This window comes from Ambystoma mexicanum, chromosome 5p, assembly GCF_040938575.1.
Source record: "Ambystoma mexicanum isolate Mex_15411 chromosome 5p, UKY_AmexF1_1, whole genome shotgun sequence".
Classification (NCBI taxonomy): domain Eukaryota; kingdom Metazoa; phylum Chordata; class Amphibia; order Caudata; family Ambystomatidae; genus Ambystoma; species Ambystoma mexicanum.
This window is the reverse complement of record NC_090930.1, coordinates 1364243331-1364261904: the sequence shown is the minus strand read 5'-3', so window position 1 is coordinate 1364261904 and position 18574 is coordinate 1364243331. Positions and strand designations below refer to the sequence as shown.

At 48.6% G+C, this 18574-nt stretch overlaps 1 protein-coding gene across 1 annotated transcript; it reads right to left on the bottom strand.

Annotated features, from left to right (window-relative positions):
* Window positions 1–5497: 5497 nt before the first annotated feature.
* On the bottom strand, window positions 5498–5953 carry LOC138480657 (protein LDOC1-like). Its single transcript, XM_069612326.1, has one exon. It carries the CDS (start codon window positions 5951–5953, stop codon window positions 5498–5500), a length of 456 nt encoding a protein of 151 aa, XP_069468427.1.
* Window positions 5954–18574: the final 12621 nt, after the last annotated feature.

Here is an 18574-nt window from a genome sequence, read left to right as displayed (position 1 = left end):
GGGAGAGAGTCACTACAATCCAATAGAGGTGGGTGGCCCAGAGGCTGAAGGTGGATCTGTGTGGAGGTTGAGGACCACACTGGCCAGACGAAGGGAGTGGTAAAAGGGAAACAGCAGCTGTAGGCTAGGGAGGCGTGTGTCAGACGTACGAGAGTCCCACTGAAGAGCCGGGATCTAGAGTTAGGAAAGGAAATGCTTATAGGCAAAGGAAGACAGAAGGCTGGAGCAGTCACAGCACTTCTGATGGTGTGTAGGGTGCCCAAGAGTTCCCACTAGTGAGAAGGATTTGGAGTTAGGGAAGGGAGGAGCTTGCAGGCAGGGGGATAAGGAATAGTAGCTGCACCCCTGATGTAAGTAGGAGACACAGCAGACGCAAAGAAGGGCAAGAGTAGTTGCAGCACCCTAGGATTATGGTCAGAACAGTTACAGCATCCTTGATTGAGTGTAGTAGGCCCAGGAGTCTCACAAAAGGCCAGAGCAGTTACATCACCCTTGATAGGGTGCAGGAAGTGCACGAGTCCCAAAGAAGGGCCAGGGCAGCCGCAGCACCCTGATGGTAGGCAGGAAGAGCAGGAGACCAACAGAGGGCGGAAGCAGTCACAGCACTCCCGGCGGTATGGAGTAGAGGCGGAAGACCACTGAAAAGTCGGAGTGGGACTCCACTGAAGAATCTGGACCAGTGGGCTAGCAGTCCAACAGTGGGCCGGAGCAGCCACAGGAGGAGCAGCAATGCAGGAGGTGTGGGAGTAGGAGGAGCAGGAATGCAGGAGGCGCAGGAGATTTGCAGAAGGGCAGGAGCAGTCACAGCTCTCCCAATGGTATGGAGGAGGAGCGGGAGTCCACTGAAGAGTTGGAGCAGGAGTCCACTGAAGTCCACAGGAGGAGCAGCAATGCAGGATTGCAGGAGGCACGGGATCAGGAGGAGCAGGAATGCAGGAGGCGCGGAAGACTTGCAGGAGGACAGGAGCAGTCACAGCGCTCCCAATAGCATGGAGGAGGAACGGTGAGTCCACTGAAGAGTATTGACCAGTGGGCCAGGCAGGAGCCACCCGCAGGCAGAAGAAAGCAGAAGTAAGAGCCTCGGAGAAGCTCGGACAGAGGAGGGGCGGCCAGCTGATGTAGACGAGCCAGCAGCCAGAAACAAGCAGAGTTGGTAGGGTCCCGCCGGCCAGTCGCTGGAGGAGCAGTGGAAGGCAGATGAGGTGGCAGGCAAAGGTGCGGATCCACCCAGGAGCGGGGACCGAGGCCAGATCAAAGCCGACAGGCCTGTGGCAGAGATTGGCAGTCACGATGGAGAGGCCCCGGAGCAGACTGGAGCCAGAGCTGGATGAGGAGGTGGGAGAAGTCAGCAGCGGCAGATGAGAGAGACGTGGATCCATCCAGGAGCAGGGCCGGGAGACCAGACCAACACTGACAGGCTCACAGCCAAGAGGGGGTGGCACGGTGGAGAGGCCCCCGTAGCACGCCGGAGCCGGACAAGGTGTCAATGAAGAGGGTGCGACAGCACCCAGAGAAGCAGCCATAGTAGGAGTAAGGCAGCTCACAGGAGGGAGATAGCAGAGCAGCAGAGGTACCCTGGAGCAGCCGGCAGAGGCCCAGTGCGCCCACTCAGGAACAGGGGCAGGAAGGCCCCACAGCAGAGAGGTGGCTGCCAGACAGAATGGAGGACCCGGTTTCCACGGAATTCACTCCGTAGGTGCCCAGAAGGTAAGAGAATAAGAGCATAGAGTGCAGTGATGGCAAATTGTAATAAAAGCCAAATTTGAAGGTTTGATTCAGCCTGATTTCAAGGAGACGTCGGTTCAGGCTGCCATGCTTATGATTGATGCTTCTGGATTGATGCCTCGTGGATGGAACCCATAACTGCAGAAAAAAAGGTGCCATGTTTATTGCTGTGTGTTTGGCGTTATTGTAGCAGTATTCAGCAGTGGATAGTAGTGGCATCCAGTCATCTTGTTGTTGATTACAATAACAGCAAAGATATTGTTCTAAAATGGCATTGGCTCTTTCCGTTTGTCCATTAGTTTTTGATGGTAACCCGATGACAATGTTCTTTCCATACCCAGAAGTCGATACATAGGGCCTCATTCTGAGGTGGGCGCAAAGGGATACCGGGCACCGGTAATGACACCGGTGCCGGTAATCCCTTTGCTCTCTATTCCGAGGTCCTTTAGCGGGTCCCTCACCAGGCGTTATGGACGGGACCCGTTAAGGGATACCGGGGTCAATAACGGTACCGCAATTTGCAGTACCGTTGTTTGCGCCTTCCCCCTTCCCATTGAGCCCCATGGGGGCTCAAATGGGAATGGGGAATGGCTTTTACAATGGGGACTTACCGGTCCCGCCAAGGTCCGACTGGACCGGTAAATCCCCATTGAACCAGGGTGGACACGGTCCTCGTAATGAGGGCCATAGCCTTCCAAAATCATGACGTATATTGTGTTCCTCTGTCAGAAAGGATTTTGTCAGGCAAACCGTGGAGGCGAAAGATGTCCTTGATGAATACTCTCGCCATCTCTTCTGCAGTCGGTACCTTGGGTAAGGGAGAGAAGTGACCCATTTTTGTATAGGAGTTGATCGTCACCATGATAAGGTGCACCCATGGGATTCCTGAAGATCTACAATAAAGTCGGTAGAAATTATTCCCAGGGAAGTGTAGGAAATGGGTTTTGTTCCAGAAGCCCAATGGGTTTACCAGGCTGACGTTTGCTTTTGGCGCAGATGGGACATCTTTTGATGTAATCTGACACTTCTTGTTTGAGATTAGGCCAATAGTATGAGTGTCTAATCAGATCATGTGTTCCTGTTTGTCCTCGATGTCCGGCAGTTTGGTTATCATGACACCAGTTGAGGATCTTCCGTCTCAAAGATTCTGTGGGTATGAATAGACTGTTTTCCTTGAACCAAAGGCCATTTTCTTTCCTAATGCCTGGTGGTAAGGCAGTACCCGAATGTTGTTCCGTGACAGTGGCCTGTTTGACCTGTTGAAGAAACAAATTAATCAAGGTCACAAACCGGTTCCTAGGGAACATCTTTTCAGATGAAAAGATGGGTTGGTTCTCGGAGTGTTTTTTCCTGGAAAGGGCATCTGCTAATGTGTTTAAACAGCCTGGTAGGTAGGTTATCTGGAAATTGTATTGCGCAAAGTTGTGAGACCACCTTACTTGGCGTGAGTTAATAACCTCCATAGTTTCCAGAACTTTCAGATTGCAGTGATCTGTGCTTATAGTAAAGGGTTAAGCCCTGCTCTGCAGTAGATCTCTCCATTCCTCGCAGGCGAGCTTCATTGCTAGTCATTCCTTCTCAAGGACTGAATAGTTACGCTGACTGGAACTGAGAGTTTGTTAGAGATAGGCAATGGGATGTTCGATGCTGTCATCTTCCTGTAGTAACACTGGCCCAATCGCGGCTGCGGAAGTGCCGGTCTTAACCACAAAGGGTTTGGTCTGATCTGGTTGTTTGAGAATCGGAGCAGAACAGAACAGCCCCTTGAGATGTTGGAAGCTTTTCTCTGCAGTATCAGTCCACTTAAATGGACTGGTGCTTTTTTTTTTAGAAGTGTGGTAATGGGCAATACTACTTCCGAAAAGTTTGGTATAAATCTGCGATAAAAGTTCGCTAAGCCCAAAAATCTCTGAATCTCTTTGACCGAGGTGGGGGTTGGCCAGTCTAGGATAGCGAAGACCTTTCCTTTGTCCCTGGCTACCCCTTGTTCGGGGAGGATGTAATCCAGGTATGGGATTGAAGTGACTCCAAACTTGCATTTTTCAAGTTTTGACAACAAATTGTTTTGGTGAAGACGTCTGAGGACTTCTGAGACATGTAGACAGTGTTTCGAAGAAAAAACCAAGATGTCATGGAGATAGATGATAACTGATAGAAACATAAGATCTGAGAACATTCTGTCCATGAAACGTGGGAAGACCGCTTGGGCGTTCACTAAGCCAAAAGGCATAACCTTGTATTCGTATAGACCAAAAGGCTTCCGAAAGGCGGTCTTCCATTCGTCTCCTCTACGGATCCTGAGAAGTTGGTATGCACTGCAGAGATCTAGTTTAGTAAAGATCTTTGCACCCTGTACTGCCTCCAAGATGTCCGAGATTAGAGGCATCGGGTACCGATCTCTTATCGTGACTTTATTAAGGCCTCTAAAGTCAATGCATTGTCTTGATTCTGTGGAATCCCATTTGGGAACAAAAAACAGTGGGGCTCCTGCAGGAGGCCACGAGGGCTGGATGAGACCATTTCGTAAATTGTTGTCCAGGTAATCCCGGAGCGCTTTCTTTTCTGCATGTGATAACGAAAACATTCGACTGAATGGCACCAATGCATTAGGTGTCAATTCAATTGTGCAATCCTCCGGTCTATGCAGAGGGAGATTCATGTGTGTCTGTTCCGCAAGAACCTGTTGGTACAGGGCGTATTATGGTGGTAATGCATGAACTCCAATGGCCCCTTCTTGGTCTGTGGCTAAGGATTGTATCTGACTGTATGCAGGCTGAGAGAGACAGATTTGCTTGCAGTATTCGGATTCAAAGCTCAACTGATTTTGTTTCCAGTTGATAATCGGGTTGTGCTTCCTGAGACATATAATTCCCAGAATGATTGGGAAGTGGGCCGCTCGTATTATGTTGAATTTTATCGACTCAGTGTGTTGGAAGATTTGAATCAGGAGTTCCTCTGTGGTATGCGTGATTGGACCACATGACAAGGGGTGCCATCTACCCCTTCGACTTTCTGATCTTCTGTTCTTTCCAACCTGATCATTCCCGTTTTGGCAGCCCAAATTGTGTCCATGAAATTTCTGGCTGCCCCACAATCCAGGAGTGCCAAGGCTTCTATCCATTCCGTGCCAGATCTAACTTGCACAGTGTTCTAACTTGCACAGTGAGCACCATGAGCCGTGAATCTCGGTACGGGATGTTGAAGACACTGACAGAGAGACATAGGGACTTGATACAGAACCAAACCCTCGGACGCTCGTCCCTGTTAGGTTCGAGGGCATTTGTTTCCCTGCTTATGGGAGGGTATCTCGGTGCACTCTCATATAGCATGTTTTCCTGATCCACAATAGGCGCACAGCCCGTTCTCTCTATGACGCCTTTGTTCCTCAGCGGTAAGGGGGGCCACGTGCAGAACCAATCTGCATTGGTTCTTCTCGAGGAGTAGGCAGGGGCGGTGTAGTTGTGAAAGATGGTGCTCCTCTGAAGGAGGGTTGTCCTCGGTGTCTTCTACGCTCGTTCTTTCTTTCCAGGATCCGATACTCTATTTGAAGTACTGATGACAGAAGGTCAGTAAACATAGGGGGTCTAGGTGTCCTTGCCAGCTCGTCCTTTATCTCTTCTTTCAGTCCCTGTCTAAATATAGCATACTGGGCTTGCTCTGGCCAACCTATCTGCGTGGCCAGGGTTTTGAATACTGAGATATATGAGAGGACATCCATGGTTCCCTGATGAGCGTCTAGGAGGTCTTCACAGGCGGTATATGTGATTTCTGGTCATTCGAAAGTCTGCCTTAGAAGCGACTTGAAACGCTCATAATCTTGTAATATAGGGTTTGTTCCAGTAACAAGAGGAGTAGTCCAGGCCAAGGTGTTTCCAGTCATGTTAGAAATGAGGTAACCCACTTTAGCCTGATTAGAAGCAAACGTAGTAGGTCGAAAAGTAAAGTGGACTGTACAGGCATCCAGGAATTCTTTTACCTTTTTTGAAGTTCCATTGAATTTACCCAACGAGCATGGCATTGGGGGTAATTCTGCATTAGGGGGTTGCTCCCACGTGGTAACCATCTGTTTTAATATCATGTTCTCATTTTTTAGGTTCTGCATCTCCTGTGAAAGACCCTGGACCGCCCCCAGAAGTTCTTGTATTTGCTCGGGCATGGCCATGTCTTTTTGGCGTTGCAATCTATCACACACCTGTTCTGAATCCTCTGACCCGCTGTGCTCCTCCATCTCCTCACCTGTACTGCTGGAGTCTGATCTGTTATATCCCGATTCTGTTGGTAGCTGTGTTTCTGTTCGTCCTTCCGTTGAGGTGATCTGTCTCGGTGGGAAGCCACAGTGGCCACCGGTGTGCTGTAGCCCTGTGGCCCCTCCGCCGAAATTCTGGGAGGAAACAGAATAAGAACCTCCCAGCCACCATTGTGAAAGAGAAAGACTAGACCACCACCAGACCGTTTAGCAAAAACGTGATAGGAGTAGTAATGGCCGTTGCATCTATACCTACTCCAGAGCCTCCAGGTACCCGGACGCATGACACCCTCATTCCGAGCTCAGCGGTAACCCACCAGTCTCACGGGTGGGTTGCCGCCGACCAGGAAACATTGAATTTGACGCCTGACTTACCGGTCCACCGGGACATTACAAGTCCCGGCAGCGCGAGAAGTCAAGTGACAGGTACGTTAACTCCCCATTCCCGTGGAGTCCCATAGGACTCCACGGCAGTGGGGAGACGCAAGCGCAGGCACCATTGCTAATGGTGCAGGTGCTTCTGTGAAAAGTCTGCCTGCAGGGGCTGTTACGCCCGACAGGTCTGACCCTGCCGGGCACAACTGCTACTACAGGCAGCCTCCTAGTGCAGCAGTGCGGAAACAAGGATGCCGGTAAGCTTACGGGCACCCTTGTTTCTGGACCGCCACACTTGGAAGGAGGCTCACCGTCTTGATTCACACTGACTTGATCCTTATTCTTCCCAAGGAGACGTATATCTGACTTTCCTTTAAGTCAAGCCTGGCGCTATGGCTTAGACTTATTGGCAGGAATAATTGACCCTGATAAGATCTCAAAATACTGGCACAGAACAATGGAAAGAAAGCATAAGAAGGTAAAGCTGGAGAAAGGATTGCGCAAGGGATATTGGAGAAAGCTATGTTTCCTAAACCAAAAGAGGTTAAGATCAGTGATCAAACAGGGATGAACCCAGGGTTTTGGGGAGGCAGATCTCGAACCTAAGGTAAAAATCAACATCGAAAGAGAGGAAGAGATTATCCCGACTTGGCTTTTGCACAACCAAATGATCTGTTATTAGCAGAACCCTTCAATCAGGTAGTGAGTGAGGAAGAAGGAAGGGAAAAGAACGGACCGTTATTTTTTCTGAAAAATTGGCTATTATATATGGGAGATTAGATTCATCAGGAACACCCAGAACCCACAATGTAATTCCCAAAAGCCATAAAAATATTGTGTTAGAAATGGCTCATGCACATTTAACAAGGGGGCATTTGGGAACTGCAAAAACCCAAGCCCAAATCGTGGATGGATTTTATTGGCCAGGAATTTATGCGGTGTGAGAAACCAAAGGGTGTCTCACTTTCTAGTCCCCGGGGATCGCCCGGGTGGCTAGGGCACGCCCATCGCCTTTGGATCTAGACCCTAAGGGTGGACCAGTGCTGGAGGTTCACCTGGGTGAAGGGTCTTCAGGGAGTGGGAGTGAGGTAGCCGATGGTCAGACGCGGTATTCCCCTTTTCCCTACCCATGCCCCATCCTAATTTGTAGGATCCTCCAACATCCCAACTCCCCCCTCTTTCTACACAAACACTGGGCCGAGGAAGAAGGCGACTAAGAGTAAAGAGGCTAACACATAGCTCGTTGGACATGTCCCGCTAATCGGGTCAGGCAAACTCAGGCACCTGACTTTAATCACATACATTTGATACCCATTCGCTCTCCCCACATGAATAAAAGGCGGAACAGAGACACACTCCGAGCAAGGTAGAACACCAGAAGGAGCAGATCTTCTGAGGCAAAGGTGAACCCACTGGAGCAGAATGACCAATCGAAGGATTAGAGCAAAGGGTAGGCAAACCCTGAAGATTCCTGTAGGGGGTAGTTGCTTCCGGGAAACCATGGAGAAAGCTAAATCGCAGACAAGAAACCTGCATTGTGTTTCAAGGACGCCAGCGACCCTCCCGGATGAACAACAGAGTTGGGGAAACGAGGGCACGCCTGTGGTATAAATCTTGACTCATGAATCAAAGCCGCAGAGACAAGAAAGGAACACTGTGTTAGGCAGAATCCTGTGCAGTTCCCTTAGGGAGCACTACAGAAGATTAAGACTACAGGTATGAACAATAAATCCCCTTTGGTATCAGTCTGTACCACAAAGATTTAGTTGGTAGCTGTGGCTAAGCAGTCAGACTTATCTCAAGAGGGAGATGAGCAGTATTCAGGGTTTACACAATAGGGCTCCAATACTATGGCACAAGGAAACACTGACCAAAGCTTTGTATTAAAATATATATATATATATATATATATATATATTTATTTTACACACTTCTAAGTTAACACATTAATCACAAGAATTAAAGCAAGTTAAAATTAGTCAAGAAAAGTATACTCAACTCCCTAGTTAAATTGTAGACAAGTTTGAGCAAGAGTGAAAACTGAACAAAACGGCACAGTGAAAACCAAACACAAATGGCACTCTAGCAATTTCAAACAAGGGAGGGAAAGCACAAGTTATACAGGAATATATTCTTAAACACCCTAGCAACACTTCCCATACGTTTGTGAATAAGTTTAGGCAAGGCAGTACTTTAGCATGTGTTATACCTAAATGAAAACCGAGCAAAATGGCATGTCACAAGTTTTAAAAGTGGGAAGGAAAAGGTGGTTATAAGAAGTAGGTGCACCAACACAGTTCTAGTTGAGAAGCAATCTAGAGAAGGCAGTTCTAACAAATTCAGCCAGAGTCAATAGGCCTGTGCCAGAGTCAGTGGTACAGGGCAAAGAGCCCAGGAGCAAAATATTCTTGTAGCTGCAGTCAAGTCTTTGTTAAACGATTGGAAAAGGTGGATGCAGAAGGTGAAAGACAATGTTAGAGGATAGGGGCGGCCAACCCAGCAGGTAGGTAAAGGATTTAAAACACCTTTAGCACTACCACACGAAAAGGGAGGCCTGGCAGAACAAAGTACCTTAAAATGTAGAAGAGAATCCTGCGGTTGCGGTTGTTCCTGGCAGTTCCTGCAGTTCGGGAGATCCAGCAGAGGAAGAGAGACTCTCGTCGTGGAGGAAGGTGCAAAGTTACTGCACTGCCCAGGGATGAAACCAGCCGCGGTGCTGCCCAACAAATAAAAGGTATGCTTCTTTAAATCACGGTCCGGGTGGACGGGTGCCTGGCTACCCGGTCTCCGAGTTCAGGGCACTGGTGATTCGACCAAGGCAGGTTCAGGAAGGTGATTGCCAAACTGGTTGGCCCCACCAGCTCAAGGGAAGAAGGCTCTTGCAGGTGAAGATCTTCTCTCATTGTGTGGAGAAAAGTGGTGAGACGCTGCAGCAGGGCTTCACCAGTGGTTCAGTCGTTGCAGATGTCTTTGGCTTCTCTCCTCTTTGGCTTCTTAGTTCCAGTGGCAATGTCTTGCTCTTCAAGTCCTCAGGACCCTGCTTTTATGCAAAAAGATCCCCATTCATACAGCCTAGCTGTCACTCACACAGTGGAGTGGTCATCCTGGCGGGAGACCCTCCAGCCAATCAGGGAAGAGTGCGACATGGGTTGCTGAGGCAACCCTGTCCAGGGGTCCTACTCCCCCTCCCACACAATGGATCCACCCCAGACTCAGTGGCGCCGAAAGGAGGGCTTCTTGGCAGAAGCCCACCAAAAGGACGAACAAAGGATCCCCGACCTGGGTTAGGAGTTTAGAGAAAGACACGAGAAAGAATTTATATAAAAGTTCTGGCAAATAAAACCTACCGGAGTAAAGTTAATATAACAATAAACCGGCGGTATGTTAGAGGCTATCAGTAAATGTGGTAGCCTCAAACAATGGGAAAATCCCATAGGGAAATATTTGCGGGCGAATATTTTTGGTAGTAACCACTGCCACCAGCCAGAAACTTTCGAGAGAGGGACTGTACGGTACCCTCTCGAAAATGAACATAAGGGAAAAATTATTAACCCTTGCCAGTACCTCCATAGTAAGATGGGTTGTACTAGTTTTGTTAATAAAGATTGACTAGTAAAGTCAATTGGGACTTTACATGCCCTGAGAGACAGTAGTCAGTCCCAGGGTATGGAGTCTATGTTTGAGGGTCGCTACGACAGCCCTGTGTCACTGCACGGAGGGTGCTGTGTAACACATGTGGATAAAGATGGTTCCTATGGAGGTGAGATAAACCCCATAGACATTAAACACAAAATAATAGACTAGAACACACATAGCAAATATGCCTAAGAGTGGGGAAAAGAGTCACACTCTTAGCAGGAGAAAAAAACAAACCCTTCAAATCCAGCAAAGCTGCTGGGGGACTCTATAGGTAAGGGAAATAAGCCATAGAATGAGAATTCTCCCTAACACTCGCACAACCTGTGAGTTAGTGTAAGACATGAAAGGCAGGTTTGTGTCAAGGGAAGATTGAAGCCATAACAGTGTATCTGTCATGAACCCTCTTGGTTGGCGATGGATGCCGCTGTTACGGCTTCGCCGCCATTAACACGGCCACCACGTTCCTTTCACGTTTCTCTGTCTACGGTCTAGTGTTTTCTCCTCTGTTCCCCATCCAGCCTATTTTACTTCCTGCTTCCCATGATTCCTTGCGTTGCAACCGTCTCCTTTCGTTTTCACGGTGAGACGCTTCCAGTGCTTTTCCCTCGCTTGCTCCTGTTTCCCCTGCTGGGGAGTTCTCTCCCTTCATTTCTCCTCCTTCCCCCGTCTCCCTGGCGGTTCCTCCTCTCCACCTATTTCCCCTCTGCTTCTGCGTTCTTACGCTTACCGGCTACTTGCCAGCGTACCTTCCTCCCTGGTCATTTCCTCTCCTGAAGAACCTTCGTGTTGTTTACCCAGGGATTCCGAGGCTATAGAATTCCGCTTTCCATCCAGCGACGACTACAACTCCCATCGCAACCCAAGACTACAACTCAGGGGTTTTTTCCGCCTTTGGGCTTTTTCCCCTTACCCGCCTGCATACGGGAGTGGAGCCTAGGTGGTAACCTATACAGAGTTCCACCACGGCTTCCTTCCGTGTCAGAGCACTCACAACGAAGAGTAAAAAGGATTACCTTGCCCACAGACACGGCGTCGGAGCCCCAGACCCTGAAGACTCAGGTGAGGAGAGTGGTGTCTCGGGTGGGAAAGCGAAGCATTTGGACAATACCCCTACGGTGACTGCAAGTCATTCTCCAAACCGTGACAGTTTGCAACGCCCAAAAATACTCATGGCTACTCCAGAACAGTTGCAGGATCAAATCCAAGAACTATGGAAAGCCGTACAGTCCCTTTCTCAAGAGCTTCAGACTGTTAAGGCGGAAAATGTGGTATTAAAACAGTTGGTTCTGGGCAAAGAACCTTCCCCTCCCCCTGAATTGCCACCTATGGCCCTATCTTCGGGGAAGTTCGACGGTTCACCCAAGAAACTTAAAGAGTTCCTGGAAGCTGCCACCATATACTTCACTTTCCGCCCTCGTACGTTTTCTTCGGATCAGACTAAGGTGGGCTTCCTCATTTCGAACATGGTGGGCAATGCCCTAGCGTGGGCTACACCTCTTGTGACCGGAGAGAATCCGGTTCTACAGAACTACGGGAGTTTTAAGATTCTTCTCAGGGAATCCTTCGAAAGACATGAACTCACCTACACTGCTTGTGAGGATCTCCTGGATGTCAAACAGGGAGCCTCAGACCTCCTTACTTACATAACTAGATTTAAGACACTGGCGGCAGAGGCCGGTTGGCCTGAACAGGCACAATTTGCCATTTTTCGCAGAGGTCTCAAAGAGGAGATAAAGGACGAACTGGCCAGGTCTCCCCGGCCTGCCTCTTTCTCGGACCTTTTATCCTCAGTCCTACAGATTGAACATCGTCTCCAGGAGAGACGCAATGAAAGAAGACGCTACAGAGAAAATCCCTTTACCACAGGGACATCATCCAACCCTCTTCCTCCATCTTCTAAACAGAGTGAAGAACCTATGCAGATTGGAACCACCCGAGCACCACTCACCATGGAAGAAAGAAGAAGACGAAGAGAAAGAGGGCTTTGCGCCTACTGTGGGTCTGACAAACATCTACTCAAAGACTGTTCCGAACTACCTTCACGGCGTTCGGGAAACGAATCACCCCGGTTTTAACAGGGACAGAAAACCGGTGGTTATCCAAAACTTCCAGTCCCTACGTTTCTTTGGCCGTATCCACTAAGAAGACACCGGAAGATTCCAGGCTTATGGTTATCAATATCAGTGTGATGATCCAAGACCAGTTCGTAGAGACTTTGGCACTCTTGGACTGTGGAGCAGCTGGTAACTTCGTTGATACCTTGTGGGTTGACAAGGTAGGCCTCAAAAGGCTAGCCAGGCTCGAAGACCAGAAGGTGGAAGGTGTCGATGGAACCCCCTTGTCTTCGGGACCCATAACACAGACGACTGAGGAGCTAGAAGTTCGAATTTTCCAGCATGTGGAGAAACTTCAATTTGACATCATTAGAGCTGCCCATTTTCCAGTTATTTTGGGAATCACTTGGCTCCGGAGACATAACCCACAAATCGATTGGGTATCTAATTTGCTACGTTTCGAGTCTGAGTTTTGCAAGAAGCATTGTATTCCCCAACAATCTTATCTTCAACTACAGGTCACCCCTGTCTCTAGTCAGGAATCCCCAACTATCCATAATATGGCACATCTTGGTGAGGCTTTCAGAGAGGTTTTCACAGAAGTCAAGCCAGCACCTTTACCACCCCATCGTCCTGAGGACTGCTCTATAGATCTTGAGCCCAATGCACTGGTTCCGTTCGGTCGTATGTTTTCCTTGTCCAGATCCGAGAAGGAGGTCTTGCGAACTTACCTGGATGTGAACCTGCACAATGGCCTCATTCAACCATCAAAATCTCCGGCCGGTGCTCCTTTTTTCTTCATCTCCAAGAGGGATTCCAAAGAATTACGACCGTGCATTGATTACAGAGGTCTCAACAAGGTCACTGTCAGAGACCGCTACCCTATGCCACTTATCACGGACATTCTTGAGGCAGTTCAAGGTGCACACATTTTCACTAAGCTGGATCTTCGCAATGCATACCATTTATTGCGCATTGCCAAGGGGGATGAATGGAAGACGGCTTTTCGAACACCCTTCGGATTGTTTGAATACAGAGTCATGCCCTTTGGACTAGTTAACGCCCCCGCAGTTTTCCAAAGATTTATGGACCGCTTGTTTTCAGATCTCTTATTTGTTTCAGTGATCATCTACCTGGATGATATTCTTGTATTTTCCGTCAACAAGGAAGAACACGAAGAGCATGTTCGGACAGTGCTTTCTCGTCTTAAGGAGAACCGTTTGCTAGCCAAACCGGAGAAATGTCAGTTCGGGGTCTCGAGCATTCCCTATTTGGGGTTTGTTTTGTCTGACCGGGGTATCTCCATGGACCCTCGCAAGGTGTCTGCCATTATAGAATGGTCTTCTCCCACCTCAGTCAAAGAGGTTCAGAGATTCTTGGGTTTAACCAACTTTTACAGAAGATTCATTCCCCGGTTCTCCGAAATGGTGCTACCCATAACCGCACTTCTCAAGAAATCATCTGGAACCTTTGTGTGGTCATCGACGGCAGAGTCTAGTTTCAGACATCTAAAAACTTTGTTTTGCTCAGCACCCATATTGCTCCAGGCCGATCAAACTAAACAGTTTATCGTGGAAACCGATGCCTCTTCCGCGGCCGTGGGTGCTGCCTTACTCCAGGAGTCCGAAGGTATAGAACATCCAGTCGCCTACCTCTCTCGCACTCTGACCATCAGTCAACTTCACTATACTGTCCTAGAAAAGGAGTTACTAGCTATGAAATTGGCCTGTGAAGAATGGCGACATCTGTTATTGGGGGCCAGTATTCCCTTCATCATTCGCACGGATCATAAGAATCTCAAGGTCCTGCAGTCCCTCGAGTGTGCAAATTCTCGCCAGGCACGATGGGCTTATTATTTTTCCCAATACGATTTCACCATTACCTATTTACCAGGCTCGCAGAACGTCCTAGCCGACGCCTTGTCGCGCAAGGAGTCGGTTATTGGTTCGGCCCACCACTCAATCGAACCCATGTTTCCGTCTACTCGCATAGTGGCACCTCTTCACACCTTTCTACAGGAGCTCAAAGAGGCTTCGGACGCTGAACCCTATTGTAAAGACAAAGACTTGGCGTCTCAGTTCCATACCAAGGATGGTCTCTGGTTTTACAAGAACCGACTCTACATACCTTCAGGACATCTCCGCAAGAGGATTCTCTACTGGTGCCATGACAGCCGAGTTGCAGGACATCGAGGCCAGGCAAACACCATTGACCTCGTACAACGCTCGTTTTTCTGGCCCAATCTTCGACGAGAAGTCCAGTCATACATCAAAGCATGCCCAGTCTGCGCTATGGCAAAGAATCCAACAGGCAAACCGTTAGGTCTCCTTACTCAGCCTGACATACCACAAAGGCCATGGGGGAACTTGTCTACGGACTTCATTGTGGATTTACCCTTATCAGAGTCCTGTTCTTGCATCATGGTAACCATAGATTCATTCACCAAGATGGCCCATTTCTCTCCACTAGAGGGCTTACCTACGGCCAATCACATGGCCGAGGTTTTTGCCAGAGATATATTCCGCCTTCACGGCTTGCCCGATAAGATTACTTCGGACCGGGGCAGCCAATATATATCCAAATTCTGGAAGGCCTTATGTTTCCGGTTAGGTATAGACCGTGCTCTTTCATCTGGCTATCATCCCCAGACCAATGGTCAGACAGAAAGACTCAATTCCACTCTGGAACAATATCTCAGATGCTACATAAACAAACTCCAAGATAATTGGGTACAACTCCTCCCCACTGCAGAATTCACCTATAACAACTCTAAACACTCTGCCACAGGTATCTCTCCTTTTTACTGCAACTACGGTCTTCATCCCAAGTCCATCTGGCCCATTGTTTCTCACGCCAGTAACTCTCCTGCTGCCGAAGCGGCTTTGTCGGAAATTTCTGAGGCTCACCGGACGGCCAGAGACAGTCTAGCGAGGAGCCTTAGGACCTACAAAACCCTTGCTGATCGACATCGCCAAACGGACCCCTCTTGGACTAAAGGGACGAAGGTTTGGCTTTCGACCAGATATCTACCAAGGTGGATCCGGTCCTCCAAGTTGTCACCTCGGTTCCTGGGTCCGTTTCCCATCCTAGAAAGAATCAACCCGGTGGCTTACAAGGTTCAACTACCCTCCTACCTTCGCCGGGTGCACCCGGTGTTTCATACTTCCCTTCTCAAAGAGTCACATACTGAACCACGTTTCAGGTCTACACCCTTGCAAGACATTTCACCCAGAGACTCCCAGGAGGAGTATGAAGTTTCAAAGATCCGTGACTCCCGCTACTACCGGGGACGTTTACAATATCTCATTTCCTGGAGAGGTTATCCCAGGTCTGAAGATTCTTGGGAACCCGTGCATTTTGTCAAAGCGCCCCGCCTAGTAGCTAGGTTTCATCGGTGCCATCCTGGTAAGCCGGGCGGGGTGGGCAGTAAGAGGGGGCATACTGTCATGAACCCTCTTGGTTGGCGATGGATGCCGCTGTTACGGCTTCGCCGCCATTAACACGGCCACCACGTTCCTTTCACGTTTCTCTGTCTACGGTCTAGTGTTTTCTCCTCTGTTCCCCATCCAGCCTATTTTACTTCCTGCTTCCCATGATTCCTTGCGTTGCAACCGTCTCCTTTCGTTTTCACGGTGAGACGCTTCCAGTGCTTTTCCCTCGCTTGCTCCTGTTTCCCCTGCTGGGGAGTTCTCTCCCTTCATTTCTCCTCCTTCCCCCGTCTCCCTGGCGGTTCCTCCTCTCCACCTATTTCCCCTCTGCTTCTGCGTTCTTACGCTTACCGGCTACTTGCCAGCGTACCTTCCTCCCTGGTCATTTCCTCTCCTGAAGAACCTTCGTGTTGTTTACCCAGGGATTCCGAGGCTATAGAATTCCGCTTTCCATCCAGCGACGACTACAACTCCCATCGCAACCCAAGACTACAACTCAGGGGTTTTTTCCGCCTTTGGGCTTTTTCCCCTTACCCGCCTGCATACGGGAGTGGAGCCTAGGTGGTAACCTATACAGAGTTCCACCACGGCTTCCTTCCGTGTCAGAGCACTCACAACGAAGAGTAAAAAGGATTACCTTGCCCACAGACACGGCGTCGGAGCCCCAGACCCTGAAGACTCAGGTGAGGAGAGTGGTGTCTCGGGTGGGAAAGCGAAGCATTTGGACAATACCCCTACGGTGACTGCAAGTCATTCTCCAAACCGTGACAGTATCTCACAAGTGAAGGTTGCGTACATACTGATGAGACGTGAAAGAAAACTAACCAGGGATGAACTTTTAAATGGCTGATAACTGTGAAGCCAGTGATACAGAGTAGCAGAGTGGTCTGGCAAAAGGAAGTAGCCCACTCAAAAGTCTCAGTGAAATGTGAAATGTTTTGTTATAAAGCAGCAAAGTGAACAAACTCTAAAATGCGTAATGGGCAAAAGGGGAAGTGAAAAGGTGAACGCTTGAAGAGAAAGATTTCTTTGAACTTTTGTGCTTATGGTACTGAACTACCACGACCAAGAGACACTGTGGCAAATAACATAAGAGTGTGAGCTGAAGAGAAAGTTGAAGTGGTCCTGCAAAGGTCTATGGTGAAGGCTTCACAAATTCGAAAGTCTTTGACATCAGAAAAGGGTCCAAGCACGACTGATGGAGACCGGAAGTATGATAAGTTAGGGGAAGGGAACCCCTACAAATGTGAATTAAGCTTGGGGAAGGAAACCCATGCAAGTGCTGTGACTGCAAGGTCGGGGCCCGGCTGAGCGAGATCTTCATTGAATCAGGTACTTGTTGATTGAGAGATCCGAGCCCGGCTGAGGGAGACCTATGTGAACTTTTTGATTGACCTGTAAAAGAACTTTTGGAATGCTGGAATAAGTGCTTTAACATGGAAGGCCAGGCGGGCCCTGATACACCTTATGAACTGCCTTTGTTTTGAGAACCTGAGCCAGAGTGTGTCATACTGACAGCAGGGGCCGCCTTACTCCATGCTGTCCAACGTAGGGAGGAGAGATGACTCAGCCACTATGATCTTTTATTTTATAACACTAATTTTCATTTGCATACATTTTCCCCTTTACACACTTTCTGTATGAGAGATAGGGCAGGCATTAGGCTTTGTTAGTATAGGCCATTTTGATTTGACAAAAACTAACTAGGACTGTGTTTACTTTATTATTTGATGGTAGAGATTACTCCTGTCATAGCTATAGGGCAAAGCAGGTGTTTCTCCAAACCACAAAAATCTAATAAAAGTTTTGAAACTTGTAACTCTTGTGTTAGTGTCATACTTGTGATACCATACCTCCCTTGCAGCGGATATAAAGAGCCTTGTCAACACCTGTGCCTTATGTTAGAAAACTAGTACCCAAATACCTCCTCCGGTTCCCTTACTACCTTTACCTTTTATAGCGGTTCCCTTTTCTAGAATATGGATGGATATAGTTAAACCATTAAAAACCTCAAAAGTAGGTAACAAATATATATCAGTCATTCTGGACTATGCAACCGGTTACTCTGAGGCCATCCCACTAAGAAATAGCACATTTGTGGGAAATCTGAGGGCGTTCTCACATGTATCCCTCCTAGAACCCCCCCTGCAGGTAACCAAGAAAAAGACAATGTGGCCAGATCCTGCCCCTGGGGGTGGACATGCGAGGGAGGACCACCTGGATGGAGGGTCCTTGGGTATTAGAAGTGGGATGCCCTTAGGTAAGAAGCAGTATTCCACACTCTCCTGTCAGAAAAGAACCCCTATTCCAGAGGTGGTTATGGGATATTGTTCTCCATGTTCTCTTGTTCCTGAGACGGATAGGAGATATTATAATCCCAGACGTGTTAGGAGGAGGAGGAGAAGGATTTGGGACAAAATACAGTATTCCCCTTGTCCTTGTAATAACCAACATAACCCTCCCCCAACCTTTAGGGGTAATTGTAGAGCAGTTGCCCTATATTCCCATCTTGAGGTACATGAACACTCCACAGTTGCTTCACTCTAGTACTGAGACGAGGAAGAAGCCACTGAGAGTAATGAACACCACTTACTCTCAGCACTTTGGTATTGGGACGAAGAAGATGGCGAAAGAGGCACACACCTGCAACCGATCAAAGTCTCAAGACAGTATTATATTAAAGGAGTAGTCACTGAAAGGAAGGCAAGCAAGTTGGGAGAGCAGCAGAGATGCCAAAGCTACCCAGGACTAGTAGGTGGAGAACGAGACCCAGAGACGCAGAGAGTCTGCAAAGTGAGGCTGTGAGAAGAAATGTGGCGAGGGAGCCGTGTCCAAGGGAGCCGGAGAAGTCCAGAAAAGGGAGCCGGAAGGCGTGCTGACCCCTTTTGAAGTAGTTTGGAGAAATGTGGGTTTCCCTGGGCTGAGAAGGGAAGCTCACAGTGTCTGAAGGGCAGATGGCGAGGGCCTAACCCAGTAGGGAAAAGACGCTACACTCGCTTCCAGCGGGAATTCAAGAACACAACCGGTGAGTTTCAATAAATAGGAAACCCGATATGTGAAAGGTGCAAGTGAATACAATGAAACCGATGAACCGTGTGTAAACAAAT